Genomic DNA, 17,308 nt, shown 5'->3' with positions numbered 1-17,308 from the left:
CTGTTGGCACAGTTCAGAAGAAAGAGTGGTTTTAGTTTGAATACAGAATGTTGGACAGGTCGAGGGAGGATTGGTGCTGGTACCTGTACTCGAGTTGATTGTAACTTTTGGTTGAATTGTACCATGATTGTTGTGCCATATGGCGGCTAATAAATTTTATCTTAATTTATAATGGGTCTTGTCCCATGCACTATTGTTTTCAAGATTTTTTCCCATTAATTCTTTCCCATCTTATAGTAGTAAGAGGCTGGTTGTCAGTGAGTATACAAATAAGTATAAATATGTTATCTAAAGTAACAGTTGAATTGGGGTGGGTAATGTGCTATATCACAATCTTAGGCTCTAGTTAATATAAATAAAGAGTAAAGCTTGATATAAGGTTGTATAAGGCATGTTATACGCTTGTCTCACTCAGTGAAATTTAAAAAATTGACATGAGTGCAGTGTGAGTCACATGGTATAATAACTGCAGTTTGATGCAGTTATGGGTCCTTATTATCCAGGAACTTGCCAGTTGTTTCTTCTTCTGATTTCCATAAAACAATAAATTCCACTTCCCTGATGACTGAATGAGCACATCTAGTGAGTAGTTTCACCATACAGACCAAGAAGGCCCCAGATTTGATCTTTGGTCTGTCCTGAGTTAGCTGATCTCAGCTGGCATTGTGGTAGATCTGCAACAATTGGCCATAGTGCCTCTGTGTTCAGACTTGGCTGTGAGGCCTCTGCTGCTGAATAGTTTGCTGAAACTCATGGTCAAGGCTCACATATAAAGAATAGGTATTTGGATGAAGTATTCGAGGTCAATTCGCGCCTGTGGGACTGTATCCCAACAAAGAGGCAATGTCTTCTAGATAACAGGAAGGGATGGGAAAGAATTAATGGGAAAAAAATCTTGAAAAGAAACAATAAATGTTTCACTACTCTTTCAAGGTAGTTACGTATCTTGGAGTTCAGATGACGGGAGCTTTATTTAACTCTTCACATCACTACATTTCTGTTTTGGCATCATTCACTAAATACTTTTAGTAATTTAATTTGATGGATATGTGAACTATTAACTGAATCATCAACTAATCTTTTCTGCGTAATAAAAACAAGAAAATAGTAAGGCAACTTGTGCTACTGCTTCCATAAACCCCGTACAATGTATCTCAGCACACACTGTGCATTTACTTAATCTCCTGAGAGAAAGCGTTGCATACATATAATGTTACACTTTATCCCTTCATAAGGTAAACAGTTGCTGCCACTGTGTGAAAACTTATGAGAACAGCCACAAATCACTGTTTTTACCTGTGAAATCCAGTTAAAACAATGTAATTAGTGTCAGAGAAAATAAGCAAAAGCAAGACAAAGACATCACTTTCTATTTCACTAGAGGAGTCTGTTAAATCCAAGTGGTTTATTAATTATTTGTTTTACCTTTAATGAAGCTCTTGAACTGTCAGGTACTCCAATATCATACTTCCCACTAATGATTCCACAGGCAAGTGGAGACCAGGTCATTGCCCCAACTCCTGCAGAAAGAAGACAACAGAAAATGATAAAACATCCATCACCACAGTCCAACGGCAAAACTGAACAACAAGGATGTTGTTTTATGGAGCGGCCAGATTACTCTTGAAAATGCATGAAGAATTGCATGGATTAGGGGAAAATACCTTAAGCATTGCCATAAATGTGTCCTCAAAATGGAGACAGTTGTCAGACTGAATGCTGGGAAACCAAAAGAGCTAATGCTAATTAAAACCACAAAGGCTTATGTAACAAGGCATTCTTATGAGTACCAGGACGCATAGACCATCAAGACCAAAGTCCAGAGATAGTTTGTTGGGAGATATAAATGTGTCACTCCTTCTCTGAAAGAGTGTAAGGCTCTTGTTAAAAAGAGTCTGGGAAGTTAGGGGATTCAAACTGCCACCTGACATGTTTGCATTACAAAGCTTCATTAATCTGAGGTCATAAGGGATAGTGACATGGCTGTTTAAGGGTTTGTTAACTAAAGGGGTGAACTCTTCTAACATCTGTCACTCAGATTGATTAGTAAAATTGAGCAGGTTTCTTTGAAAAGCAAGAATATATAAGATGTAGTTTGGCAATAATAGTTTTTGTAGTAGTAGAAGGGTGGAAGATTTTAGATAGCTTTAAGCTTTACATGGTAGTATTAAGTACTACAGTGCAGGAGTTCTTTATCTAGTGTATGTGGAAGGGTGTCTCTGTAAATAGAAGAAAGTGCATTCCTAAGCCCAATTTATGTTAACCTATTTTATATTTATAGCAACTACTGTAAATTGATAATCAGCAAGCCAGTTAATGTTGAATTACCACGACATAATTGAACTGCTTTGGTAACCTTTGTTATTCATTCTGTTAGTTAACCATGTTACCAAATAGTTGAATATTCAATGTCTGTTTAAGTGATGCTAACTGTGGTCATGAAGTTAATAAACAATTGTTAGTTCATGCCTATTATTTGGCTTCTTCTTTGGTGTTTTGGCAAGAAAGGGTTAATTTATTCTCTCAGTCGCTTATATCTATCCTAATGGGAGGTCGGCGGTGCAAGTACTAAAATAATCCAAACTGGTTGATGTAAGATGGTTCGGCGAGTCAAAGTTAGGCATCATTAATTCCTAGGCATAGAGTGGGTGGTAAACATCAGACTGTTTCCTTGATGAGGAGTTATGGATTTTTCTGGTACACTTAATAAATATTTTTGACAAGGTACTGATCCAAGTGATTTTACACTCTACTGATCTGGTACACTGTCATAAGAAGTTGACTTTGACAAGATTTTAGTTAATTTTCATCCAGATGATTAGATTAAGCAATTTTCTGTAAAGTTATTTAGGAAGTCCAAGTGAAGCTGCCAGCACTTTCTGTGCCCTACAGGGGCATAGGGGATGTACAACAATACAGAATCTTCACAGGGAGCTCAGACTCAGTCAGGCATAAGAAATATTCCCAACAAGGAAAACAAGTTACTTTCATTAAAGCTACTCAATGCTTTATCACCTTGTAAAAAGGCCCACATAGTTGGGACAGTTAATCTCAGAAGTATGAGAAGTGTAACATGAACTACTTAATGTAGCCATCCTGAGATGAGCTTTGAACAGATAGCATTTAATTTTTCTTTACCTGTCTGAATGTATTGAAACTGTTTTAAAAAAAAATCAACATACCAATTAAAGGATTCACTCTTCACAATACACCCATGCACAGTGGTGCAATATTAATTTACGCAGATTTAGATGACAGTTCCTGCTATAGGAAGCATGTAATATTACTGACAGTTGATTTAACTAAATATAGTCAAGTACTATAATTTCAGAATATTGGGCTATGTGAAAATGAATGGGATTTCGGTGGAGTCTACATCCAGGTAAGTACAGCTGTGTACAATATGGCTCAGTTGGTAGCACTCTTGCCTGAGTCAGGAGGTTATTGGTTCACGTGCTGCTTCAGGACCCCAGTGCAACAGTGAGCAAAAGCTGCTTTGTCAATGTGCTGCTCATTAGAGATGCTAAAACAAGGCCCCAGCCTGTTTTGGCATTTCAGGTGGGTGTTAAAGATCCCAGTGTTCTGGCCAAGGTTCCTCTTTCAACTAACATCGTTAAAACAGATTAACTAACAATTGATTCATTGCTGTTTGTGGGATCTTACTTAACATACCTACACTGCACTTTTTTTTTTATACGTTCATGGGATGTGGGCATCGTTGGCGAGGCCGGCATTTATTGTCCATCCCTAATTGCCCTAGAGAAGGTGGTGGTGAGCCGCCTTCTTGAACCGCTGCAGTCCGTGTGGTGACGGTTCTCCCACAGTGCTGTTAGGAAGGGAGTTCCAGGATTTTGACCCAGTGACGATGAAGGAACGGCAATATATTTCCAAGTCAGGATGGTGTGTGACTTGGAGGGGAACGTGCAGGTGGTGTTGTTCCCACGTACCTGCTGCTCTTGGTGGTAGAGGTCGTGGGTTTAGAAGGTGCTGTCGAAGAAGCCTTGGCGAGTTTCTGCAGTGCATCCTGTGGATGGTACACACTGCAGCCACAGTGCGCCGGTGGTGAAGGGAGTGAATGTTTAGGGTGGTGGATGGGGTGCCAATCAAGCAGGCCGCTTTGTCCTGGATGGTGTCGAGCTTCTTGAGTGTTGTTGGAGCTGCACTCATCCTGGCAAATGGAGAGTATTCCATCACACTCCTGACTTGTGCCTTGTAGATGGTGGAAAGGCTTTGGGGAGTCAGGAGGTGAGTCACTCGCCACAGAATACCCAGCCTCTGACCTGCTCTTGTAGCCACAGTATTTATATGGCTGGTCCAGTTAAGCTTCTGGTCAATGGTGACCCCCAGGATGTTGATGGTGGGGGATTCGGCGATGGTGATGCCGTTGAATATCAAGGGGAGGTGGTTAGACTCTCTCTTGTTGGAGATGGTCATTGCCTGGCACTTGTCTGGCGTGAATGTTACTTGCCACTTATGAGCCCAAGCCTGGATGTTGTCCAGGTCTTGCTGCATGCGGGCTCGGACTGCTTCATTATCTGCGGGCTTGCGAATGGAACTGAACACAGTACAATCATCAGTGAACATCCCCATTTCTGACCTTATGAGGGAAGGTCATTGATGAAGCAGCTGAAGATGGTTGGGCCTAGGACACTGCCCTGAGGAACTCCTGCAGCAATGTCCTTGGGCTGAGATGACTGGCCACCAACAACCACTACCATCTTCCTTTGTGCTAGGTATGAATCCAGCCACTCGAGAGTTTTTCCCCTGATTCCCATTTACTTCAATTTTACTAGGGCTCCTTGGTGCCACACTCGGTCAAATGCTGCCTTGATGTCAAGGGCAGTTACTCTCACCTCACCTCTGGAATTCAGCTCTTTTGTCCATGTTTGGACCAAGGCTGTAATGAGGTCTGAAGCAGAGTGGTCCTGGCGGAACCCAAACTGAGCATTTTTGAGCAGGTTATTGGTGAGTAAGTGCCGCTTGATAGCACTGTCGACGACACCTTCCATCACTTTGCTGATGATTGAGAGTAGACTGATGGGGCGGTAATTGGCCGGATTGGATTTGTCCTGCTTTTTGTGGACAGGACATACCTGGGCAATTTTCCACATTGTCGGATAGATGCCAGTGTTGTAGCTGTACTGGAACAGCATGGCTAGAGGCGCAGCTAGTTCTGGAGCACAAGTCTTCAGCATTACAGCTGGGATGTTGTCGGGGCCCATCGCCTTTGCTGTATCCAGTGCACTCAGCTGTCTCTTGATATCACGTGGAGTGAATCGAATTGGCTGAAGACTGGCTTCTGTGATGGTGGGGATATCGAGAGACGGCCGAGATGGATCATCCACTCGGCACTTCTGGCTGAAGATGGTTTCAAACGCTTCAGCCTTGTCTTTTGCACTCACGTGCTGGACTCCGCCATTGTTGAGGATGGGGATGTTTATAGAGCCTCCTCCACCCATTAGTTGTTTAATTGTCCACCACCATTCACGACTGGATGTGGCGGGACTGCAGAGCTTTGATCTGATCCGTTGGTTGTGGAATCGCTTAGCGCTGTCTATAGCATGTTGCTTCCGCTGTTTAGCATGCATGTAGTCCTGAGTTGTAGCTTCACCAGGTTGGTACCTCATTTTTAGGTACACCTGGTGCTGCTCCTGGCATGCTCTTCTACACTCCTCATTGAACCAGGGTTGATCCCCTGGCTTGTTGGTAATGGTAGAGTGAGGAATATGCCAGGCCATGAGGTTACAGATTGTGCTGGAATACAATTCTGCTGCTGCTGATGGCCCACAGCGCCTCATGGATGCCCAGTTTTGAGCTGCTCGATCTGTTGTAAATCTATCCCATTTAGCACGGTGGTAGTGCCATACAACACGTTGGATGGTGTCCTCAGTGCGAAGACGGGACTTCATCTCCACGAGGACTGTGCGGTGGTCACTCCTACCAATACTGTCATGGACAGATGCATCTGCGACAGGTCAAGTAAGTTTTTCCCCTCGTGTTGGTTCGCTCACCACCTGCCGCAGGCCCAGTCTAGCAGCTACGTCGTTCAGGACTCGGCCAGTAGTGGTGCTACCGAGCCACTCTTGGTGATGGACATTGAAGTCCCCCACCCAGAGTACATTCTGTGCCCTTGCTACCCTCAGTGCTTCCTCCAAGTGGTATTCAACATGGAGGAGGACTGATTCATCAGCTGAGGGAGGGCAGTAGGTGGTAATCAGCAGGAGGTTTCCTTGCCCATGTTTGACCTGATGCCATGAGATCCAGAGTGAATGTTGAGGACTCCCAGGGCCACTCCCTCCTGACTGTATATCACTGTACCGCCACCTCTGGTGGGTCAGGACATACCCAGGGATGGTGATGGAAGAGTCTGGGACGTTGGCTGAAAGGTATGATTCTGTGAGTATGGCTATGTCAGGCTGTTGCTTGACTTGTCTGTGGGACGGCTCTCCCAATTTTGGCACAAGTCCCCAGATGTTAGTGAGGAGGACTTTGCAGGGTCGACTGGGCTTGTTTTGCCTTTGTCGTGTCCGGTGCCTAGTGGTCCGATGCCGGGTGGTCCGTCCGGTTTTATTCTTATTGTGACTTTTTTTAGTGAGATTTTACGACTGGGTGGCTTGCTAGGCCATTTCAGAGGGCAATTAAGAATCAACCACATTGCTGTGGGTCTGGAGTCATATGTAGGCCAGACCGGGTAAGGACGGCAGGTTTCCTTCCCTAAAGGGCATTAGTGAACCAGATGGGTTTTTACGACAATTCTGGTAGTTTCATGGCCACCATTACTGATACTAGTATTTTAATTCCAGATTTTATTTTAATTAATTGAATTTAAATTCCCCAGCTGCCGTGGCAGAGATTTGAACTCATGACTCCAGATTATTAATCCGGGCCTCTGGATTACTAGTCCAGTAACATAACCACTATGCTACCGTATTGTATATGAAGCACTTTAAAGCATCTGAGAAATGTGATAAGCCACTCTGTAAATACAAGTCTTTCTTTTCAACAATTAGGATGCAGCTTTTTATGGTACATCTTGAAACTAGAGACCACTGCATTAACTATGTTGTAAACACTCACCAATTTTATGGTAAAGCTCAGGGAGTTGAACCTCAATCTTCTCTCTCTGGAAAATATGATATTCTGCTTGTTCACAGACTGGAGGGATCAAATTAAACTGTCTCGCAACTGAGTAGGCCTCCTAAGGAAAATCAGTAAAAGAAAGACTGTCACCAAAGTTAAAATCAGATTCTAACAATACTGTACTAAGACTCCATGATTTTCATCAGAAACATTTCAAAAATTGGAATAGATGGGGTGAAATGTTAAGACACTATTCACTTGCACACAAACAACTTGTTACCAAATATTTGTAATAAACATTTGTGGGTAAAATTCTCCCATTGATAGTTCTACTGTAAATGTCGGGCAATCCCATTTTGCACTTGTGACATTTTTGCTAAAATTAGCAATAGGAAGAATCTCTTTCCCTTGGTTTGTTACTCTGTCTATTGAAGAATACCTTTAATTCGAACAAATGGACATTGATGATGCTAATAACGCAAGCTCTCAATGCTTCACAGCCTCCTTTTCTCAGGTGATATGCACTATACGGTAAACATGTTTTACCTTTGACTTTATAGACTGCTAGCTTTATGTTACTGCATTTAATAATGTCAAAAAACCTAATAAGAACAGAAAATGTTAGAAGTGTACATCTAGCTCTTTCAAAGTGCCAGCACAGGCACAATGGACCGAATGGCCTCCTTCTGTGCTGTATCATTCTATGATTCTATAGGTCAGTCAGTATCTAAAAAAGATAGGTTAACACCAAAACTTCATCAGGGCCCCGATGAAAGGTTAGAACTAAATAGCCAACCTGTGTTTCTCTTTCAGATAGGTGTGGATTTGCAGCATTTTCTGTTTTCCCACTTAGCGTTTCATGTACAAAGTGTTGCTTCATCCCAAGAGGCTATTGATGAATGGGAATAGGTCATTTGACCATCACACTGCTTTTTGATTTTATCACATTGCAAAGTTTTGTGATTGAGGTGCTAGCCCAGGAAATAAAATTACAGGGTAGTTACCATAGGATTTGAAACTTTCTAATACCTTTAGGTAAATGGGGCCATTCTGGAAAAGCAAGGGAGCTCACTTACATTATCAATGCTGTCAGATCGAATAGTTTTTTTACGTGGGGAAAAGGTCAAGGTAAAAGGCGGGAGGTTTAGAGGGGATTTGAGAAAGAACTTTTTCACCCAGAGGGTGGTTGGAGTCTGGAACTCACTGCCTGAAAGGGTTGTGGAGGCAGGAACCCTCACAACATTCAAGAAGCATTTGGATGAGCACTTGAAATGCCATAGCATACAAGGCTACGGCCCAAATGCTGGAATATGGGATTAGAGTAGACAGGGCTGATGGCCGGCGCGGACACGATGGGCCGAAGGGCCTCTATCCGTGCTGTATAACTCTATGACTCTATGACTCTATGTCCTTGAAATAACACTGTGGTATGAATAGATGCAAATATTTAATTTGCTCTCTAAAATTCCTTTCTGTGCTATTTTAATGAAAACATTAATTTGTTTTAATGAATGCATCTACTAAAATAGAGAGGAATTTTTGACAAAACCAATAAGTGCAGTCAAATCACATTGTAATTCCAAGGCAGGCTTCACACATTTGCCAGTTAGAATTTATGAATAGTATTTGGTTCCAGACTGAACTGTGCTTATACAGACAGGCTAGATCTCAGATATAACTTTGAATTGATATTTTTTCTGAAGATTTTAAATGACCATTTACATCCTTAGAGCATAAATTGTGCAGTTGTTTTATATCTAATAAAGTATTTAAAAGGTGAATACCATAATCTCCATGGCACTCCAACGGGATGTCCCCCAGTACATGGCCATTCCTTGGTTTATCACGTATGTCATGGCCCGGACAATCTCTAAATGAGGGGGGGGAAAGTAAACCAAAAGAAAAAAATCAGATAGCTCATCCTTCACAATGAGAAAGGATAAAACATGAAACATGGCATTCAGCAGAATAGGAATATTTGTTGTTGGTAATGCCACATGCTTACATTTTCCTCTAGATAGTAACTTTCACGAATTCAGTTCATTTCAACTACTGCAATCATCAAAAAAAATATTTTGCTTTTCAAAGGGCAAGCCAGTTCTGAACTCTACTCATCCTTTGCTTCAGGGTTTTTAAACCATAGTAGATTTGACCTGAAGTCCCATTGTCTTGCTGGTAACCCCATTGCTTGCCCTCTGTTGAACTTTCCCACCCCACTGTTGCTTATATTATTTCAGAAAATATAACTGTAATCACACTGGTTCATCTTGCTACATTCTAGGATATTATTTGTCCCAGCACACTTTAGGAGAAGGGATTATACAATACATCCATTTCACTTGCCAGGCAAAACCAATTTCTTAGTGACATTAGCATTATAGGTAATGCTTTCTTGCTGGGAGAGATACAATTGCAGCAGGATACAGAAATTATCTGCCCATTTTCTGATTTTCCATTTTTTTCCAATGTCAGTCATGATGCACAAGTGCCGATTCTTGTACATGGTTGGAGTCCTGTTCTTATTTGAATAAAACCCCAGCTCTGAGTTCAAACAACACGTGGAGCAGGAAGTTTAAGGGCAATTAAGGATGGGCAATAAATGCTGGCCTTGCCAGCGACGCCCTGATCCCATGAACGAATAAAAAAAAGTGGATGTGTAGTTAGCTCCAGTGTAAGAGTTAACATGAGCACAGGCCTCAGGCCTCCTTCTGTGCTGTAATTTCTTTAATGCTACAATATTTTAATTTGACGGTAATGGACAGCATTGGAAAATGCAGTCAATCAGCAGGCATATTTACCACTCTGTTAAATCCTGCTGATCGGGACGTAACCAGGGCAACACTTACGTACTCTTTCCATCCATGTTGGACAGCAAACATGAGTGCTATCCCCACCCCAATCTCCTGCTACAGAGGTTAAAATGCTACCGTGGATGGTAGTTTTTACAAATGTTTTGCGAGATTGGGATTTGTCAGGAGTGATGCTGAGGGAGGAGAGGAAAGGGCCAGTGAGAACCGAGGAAGTAAAAGGTATCAGCATGAACTGAGGGAGGAAGGGAGTGAGAGATGCCAACTGGAATTGTGGAGGTAAAGAATGCTAGCAGGAACTGAATGGAGGATGAAAGTGTCAGTGTGAACAGGGAGGGGGAGGGGGGGCAGAGAAGAGTGCCTGACTTCATTGAGATGGAGTTGATGAGTGCTAGCTTGTATGGGTGGAGAATAGGGAAAGGGAGGAGAGTGCTAGCATTAATTGAGAGGGAGAAGAGTACCAGTGGGAACTGGGTAGTAAAAGGTAAAGAAGAGTGCCTCATTGAATGGAGGAGTGGGGAGAAGAATGCTTCCATTAGAACAACCATTTAACAATTTTAAAATGATTTATCAGGTCCAGTAACAAAGAGTACCAATCCATATTTATAATCCTGTAATATTTTTGCAAGAAATGAGGGAATTCTTATAATTTTTGCCACAATCTTCAGTTGAAAAATGGATATTGCCAAAATGTCACTTATTTTTCCACAATTCTTTTAGATTAAAAATCTATCCATTTTGAAGTAAGTAAAAGCATTTTGAAAAATTCTGAATGTAAAAATGGAACATTTCCCAAGGGAGCAGGCACACAGATCCCTCTAGAATGTGTGCAGCAGTGGGTGCAGGAAGCATTTGGAAGAAGTATACAATTTTACATTTGTTGCCTGTATTACTGCGGCTAATGCAAATTACAATCAGTTTTTTAAAATGACTGACTGAAATGTTAACTGCAGTGAAAAGATCTCCAAGGAATGGTGAACTGAATAAATTATAGTATTTTAACATTATAACAACAGCTAAAATAAAATAATATTTTCAAATACAAATATTAGAGTAGGAAACCAGAGCAGTTAAATAAACCCAGGGAAAAATCTCAAAAGGTGACGAGATAGTCAGCGCAGAGGGAGAGCGGCGGAACCCGAGGAACTAAGTCTTTAATTTACTATACACACTCTATCTTTATCAATAAACTATAAACAAATAGTTAAATAAATATTCAGAATAATTCATTACTAATTAATTTAAAATCACGCTAAATCCATCTACTAAATATAATCTAGACCTTGAGTGTTCCTATTAGTTCTAGAATTAAATTAATACTAACAAATAAATAAATAACAACTAGAAATGGCCGTACAGGTTGTGTGTCAGGACTGTAGTATGTGGGAGTCTGTTGACAGCGAGACTGTTGCGAATTGGCACATCTGCAGTAAATATCTCTGCCTTGAGTCACTCTAGCTCAGAGTCCTTGAGCTGGAGTGCGAGTTAGAGACACTCCGACACAAAGTTCAGCAGGGGCAGGGGAACCAAGGGGAGGTAGAGAAGGAGGTCCCGCAGACACTGGTCCTATCTAACAGGTACAATGTACTTGCTACCTGTGAGATTAGGGATATAGGCTGCGGGAAGGACAGCCAGAATGCTCACCATGGCACCGTGCAGCAGGAGGCAGTCCAAGAGGGGGAGGAACACAATAGAAAGGTTGTAGTAATAGGGGATTCGATAATTAGGGGGATAGATAGCGTCCTCTGCAGTCGCCACTGAAAATCCAGGGGTGTGTGTTGCCTACCTGGTGCGAATGTAAAAGATATCTCGGAGCAACTGGAGAGGAACTTGGAAAGGGAGGGGGAAGATCCAGTTGTCGCGGTACATGTTGGGACCAATGACATAGGGAAGAAAAGGGAGGAGGTCCTGCTAAGAGAATATTAGAAGTTAGGAACTAAATAAAAAAGGACCTCACGGATGGTAATCTTGGGATTACTACCCAAGCTACGTGCTAATTGGCATAGGGATAGGCAGATCAGGAAGGTGAATGTGTGGCTGAAAGACCGGTGTGTGAATGAGAGGTTCCATTTTATAGGACACTGGCACCAGTACTGGGACAGGAACGAGCTGTACCACTGGGATAGGCTCCACCTGAACCCGAATGGGACCAGTGTCCTAGTAGAAAGGATAAATAGGGCTGTCAATAAGACTTTAAACTAGTAAGACGGGGTGGGGGGGAGGGAGGGATCTGGGGAGGGTATCATAAGTCTGAAGAAAAAAGAAATAGGAAATGAGAGTAAAGGTCAGACCAAGTTAAGGAATAAGGGTAACGAACGGTCAGGGAACAAATACAGTTATAGAGCATAAGTACAAAATGACTGTTAGAAACAAAGGGAGGGGAACAATTACTAAAAACAAATTAAATTCCCTGTACAGCAATGTACACAGCATCCAAAACAAAATGGGGGAACTGGAGGCAATGATTCGTAGTGAGGAGCCAGATGTGGTAAGGATAACTGAAACATGGCTACATAAGGAACAGGACTGGCAATTAAATATTGCAGGATTTAATGTATTTAGAAAGGATAGGGGAGGAAGGGGTGGGAGGTGGGATAGTTGTACTGAGTACTAATAAGAGACCACATAAAAAAGGGATATAAGTAACATTAAGATAGAAACAGAATCCATATGGAATGAGACAAAAGATAAGGGATCAGTCACATTAATAGGTATATTCTACAGACCACCCAATAGTGGAAGGGAAGTGGAGGATAAAATATGTAGACAAATCTAAGAAATGAGTAAAAAACATCGAATAATGACCATGGGAGATTTTAACTACCCCCAAATAAACTAGCAAGGAGTGGTCGGGAAAAGAGAAAAGGGAATGGACTTTTTACAGTGTGTACAGGACTCCTTTCTTACCCAGTATGTGAGAAGCCCAACAAGAGAGGAATCACTGCTGGATCTAGTAATGGGAAATGAACCAGAACAGATAAGAGAAGTAAGCATAGGGGAATATCTAGGCAATAGCGATCATAGAATCATAGAAAGGTTACAGCGCGGAAGGAGGGCAGTTGGCCCATTGAGTCCATGCCGGCTCTATGCAAGAGCAATACAGCTAGTTCCCACTTCCTCGCCCTATCCCCGTAGCCCTACAATTTATTTCCTTTCAAGTACTCATCCAATTCCCTTTTGAAAGCCACGATTGAATCTGCCTCCACCACCCCCTCAGGCAATGCATTCCAGATCACAACCATTCGCTGTGTAAAAAAGTTTTTCCTCATGTCACCTTTGGTTCTTTTGCCAATCACCTTAAATCTATGTCCTCTGGTTCTTGACCCTTTCACCAATGGGAACAGTTTCTCTCTATCTACTCTGTCTAGACCCTTCATGATTTTAAATACCTCTATCAAATCTCCTCTCAACCTTCTCTGTTCCAAGGAGAACAACCCCAACTTTTCCAGTCTATCCACGTAGCTAAAGTCTCTCAGCCCTGGAATCATTCTAGTAAATCTCTTCTGCACCCTCTCTAAGGCCTTCACATCTTTCCTAATGTGTGGTGCCCAGAACTGGACACAATATGCCAGTTGTGTTTTATAAAGGTTCATCATGACTTTCTTGCTTTTGTACTATGCCTCTATTTATAAACCCCAGGATCTCATATGCTTTTTTAACTGCTTGCTCAATCTGCCCTGCCACCTTCAACAATTTGTGTACACATCTCTCAGTTCCTGTACCCCTTTTGGAATTGTGCCTTCTAGTTTATATTGCCTCTCCTCATTCTTCCTTCCGAAATGTAGCACTTTGCATTTCTCTGCGTTAAATTTCATCTGCCATGTGTCCGCCCATGCCACCAGCCTCTGTATCTCCTCCTCACTGTTCACTACACTACCAAGTTTTGTGTCATCTGCAAATTTGGAAATTGTACCCTGCACATCCAAGTCCAAGTCATTAATTTATATCAAGAAAAGCAGTGGTCCCAGTACCGTCCCCTGGGTAACACCACTATACACCTCCCTCTAGTCTGAAAAACAACCGTTCACCACTACTCTCTGTTTCCTGTTACTCTGCCAATTCTGTATCCATGCTGCTACTGCCCCTTTTATTCCATGGGCTTCAATCTTGATGACAAGCCTATTATGTGGCACTTTATCAAACGCCTTTTGAAAATCCATATACACTACATCAACTGCATTGCCCTTATCGACCCTTTCTGTTACCTTATCAAAAAACTCTATCAAGTTGGTTAAACACAATTTGCCTTTAACAAATCCGTGCTGGCATTCCCTAATCAATCCACACTTGTCCAAGTGATTGTTAATTCTGTCCCAGATTATCGTTTCTAAAAGTCTCCCCACCACTGAGGTTAAACTGACTGGCCTGTAGTTGCTGGGTTTATCCTTACACGCTTTTTTGAACAAGGATTTAACATTTGCATTTCTCCAGTCCTCTGGCACCACCCCGTATCTAAGGATGTTTGGAAGATTATGGCCAATACCTCCGCAATTTACACCCTTACTTCACTCAGCAACCTAGGATGCATCCCATCCAGACCGGGTAACTCATCTACTTTAAGTACAGCTAGCCTTTCTAGTACCTCCTCTTTATCAATTTTTAGCCCATCTAGTAACTCAACTACATCTTCCTTTACTGAGACTCTGGCAGTATCATCGTCCTTGGTAAAAGACAGATACAAAGTATTCATTTAGTACCTCGGCCATGTCCTCTGCCTCCACGGGTAGATCTCCTTTTTGGTCTCTAATCGGTCCCACCCCTCTCTGCTTACTACCCGTTTACTGTTTACGTGCCCTTAGAAGACTTTTGGATTCCCTTTTATGTTGGCCGCCAGTCTATTCTCATACTCTCTCTTTGCCCCTCTTATTTCCTTTTTCACTTCCCCTCTGAACTTTCTATATTCAGCCTGGTTCTCACTTGTGTTATCAACCTAACATCTGTCATATGTCCCTTTTTTCTGCTTCATCTTACTCTCTATCTCTTTTGTCATCCAGGGAGCTCTGGCTTTAGTTGCCCTACCTTTCTGCCTCGTGGGAATGTGCCTAGACTGTACACGAACCATCTCCTCCTTAAAGGCCACCCACTGTTCAATTACAGTTTTGCCTGCCAATCTTTGATTCCAATTTACCTGGGCCAGATCTGTTCTCATCCCACTGAAGTTGGCCCTCCTCCAATTGAGTATTTTTACTTTAGAGTGGTCCATGTCCTTTTCCATAGCTATGCTAAACCTTATGATAATATGATCGCTGTTCCTTAGTGTTTCCCACTGACACTTGCTCCACTTGGCCCGCCTCATTCCCCAGAACCAAATCCAGCAATGCCTGCTCTCTCATTGGGCTGGAAATCTACTGGTCAAGAAAGTTCTCCTGAACACACTTCAAAAATTCCTCCCCCTCTTTGCCCTTTATATTATTACAATCCCAGTCTATATTAGGATAGTTGAAACCCCCCATTATCACTACTCTATTGCTTTTGCACCTCTCTGTAATTTCCCTGCAAATTTGCTCCTCCATATCCTTCCCACTAGTTGGTGGCCTATAGAATACACCCAATAGTGTAATGGCACCTCTATTGTTTCTTATCTCTAGCCAAATAGATTCTGTCCTTGACCCTTCCAGGACATCCTTTCTCTCCAGCACTGTAATATTCTCTTTAATCAATACTGCCAATGCTGCCTCCCACCCAATCCTTTCTTCCCTTCCCTATCTTTCCTGAACACCTTGTATCCAGGAATATTTAGTACCCAATCCTGCCCTTTTTTGAGCCAGGTCTCCGTTATCACCACAACATCATATTCCCATGTGGCTTACTGCGTTTGCAACTCACCAACCTTGCTTACCATGCTTCGTGCATTTACACACATGCACTGTAAACCAATCTTAGTCTGATCCCACCCAATACTGTACTATTTCTTACTCTAGTGCTATCTTTCTCTCCCAATCCTTTGTGCACCTTGTTTCTCCTTTCCAATGCTACATCCTGGTGCCCATCCCCCTGCCAAATTAGTTTAAACCCCCCCCCCCACCCAACACCACAGCATTAGCGAACCTCCTCGCAAGGACATTGGTCCTAGCTCTGTTGCGGTGCAACCCGTCCAGCCTGTACAGGCCCCAACTCCCCCCAGAACTGCCTCCCTCCTGCACCATCTCTCCAGCAACGCATTCATCTGCTCTATACTCCTATTTCTATGCTTACTAGAGCGTGGCACCGGGAGTAATCTGGAAATTACTACCTTTGAGGTCCTGCTTGTTAATCTCTTTCCTAACTCCTTAAAATCTGCCTGCAAGACCTCATTCCTCTTTCTACCTATATCGTTGGTACCGATATGGACCACGACCTCTGGCTGTTCACCCTCCCCCTCCAGAATGTTCTGCAGCTACTCTAGATCATAACATAATAAGGTTTAAAATAATGATTGAGAACATAAGAGAAGATAAGAACTTAAGAAATAGGAGCAGGAGTAGGCCATACGGCCCCTCGAGCCTGCTCCGCCATTCAATAAGCTCATGGCTGATCTTCTACCTCAACTCCACTTTCCTACCCGATCCCCATATCCTTTGATTCCCCTAGAGTCCAAAAATTTATCTATCTCAGCCTTGAATATATTCAATGACTGAGCATCCACAGCCCTCTGGGGTAGAGAATTCCAAAGATTCACAACCCTCTGAGTGAAGAAATGCCTCCTCATCTCAGTCTTAAATGGCTGACCCCTTATCCTGCGACTATGCCCTCTAGTTCTAGAATCTCCAGCCATGGGAAACAACCTCTCAGCTTCTACCCTCTCAAGCGCCCTTAGAATCTTATTTGTTTATGTTATGAGAAAGACATAAGTTGCGTACAGTTGCGCACTGCTTATCACATTACAGGAACGATGTGATTGCACTAGACAGGGTACAGAGGATGTTGCCAGAACTGTAGAATTTTAGCTATGAGGAAATATTGGATAGGCTGGGGTTGTTTTCTTTGGAACGGAGGAGGCTGAGGGGAGATCTAATTGAGGTGTATAAAATTATGAGGGGCCTAGATAAAGTGGATAGGAAGGACCTATTTCCCTTAGCAGAGATTTAAAGTAATTGGTAGAAGGATCATAGGAGAGCTGAGGAAAAATGTTTTAACCCAAAGGGTGGTAGGGGTCTGGAACTCAATGCCTGGAAAGGTGGTAGAGGTAGAAACCCTCATCACATTTAAAAGGTGCTTGGATGTGCACTTGAAGTGCCGCAACCTAGAAGACTATGGACCAAGAGCTGCAAAGTAGGATTAGGCTGGATGGCTCTTTCTCGTCCAGCACAGACACGCTGGGCCGAATGGCCTCCTTCTGTGCTGTAAATTTCTATGATTCTAAGTAAGACAAAGCCCAAAGTAATAGACTGGAACAAAGCTAGTTTTGAGGTGATGAGACTGGAACTAGGGCAGGTAAACTG

The 17,308-nt window shown here is 42.5% G+C and overlaps 1 protein-coding gene across 1 annotated transcript in view; it reads right to left on the bottom strand.

Moving 5' to 3' along the window:
• Positions 1-17,308, bottom strand: part of kcnab1a (potassium voltage-gated channel subfamily A regulatory beta subunit 1a) — a 97,171-nt gene that overhangs the window by 15,751 nt on the left and 64,112 nt on the right. The window contains exons 8-10 of the mRNA XM_067995346.1: positions 8,865-8,950; positions 7,078-7,198; positions 1,426-1,520 (exon numbers count right to left, since the gene is read on the bottom strand). Of these exons, the coding sequence (XP_067851447.1) occupies positions 1,426-1,520; positions 7,078-7,198; positions 8,865-8,950 (302 nt within the window). The remainder of the gene's footprint in view (positions 1-1,425; positions 1,521-7,077; positions 7,199-8,864; positions 8,951-17,308) is intronic.

Source organism: Heptranchias perlo, chromosome 13, assembly GCF_035084215.1.
Source record: "Heptranchias perlo isolate sHepPer1 chromosome 13, sHepPer1.hap1, whole genome shotgun sequence".
NCBI classification, from domain to species: domain Eukaryota; kingdom Metazoa; phylum Chordata; class Chondrichthyes; order Hexanchiformes; family Hexanchidae; genus Heptranchias; species Heptranchias perlo.
This window is presented reverse-complemented; position numbering and strand designations above follow the sequence as displayed.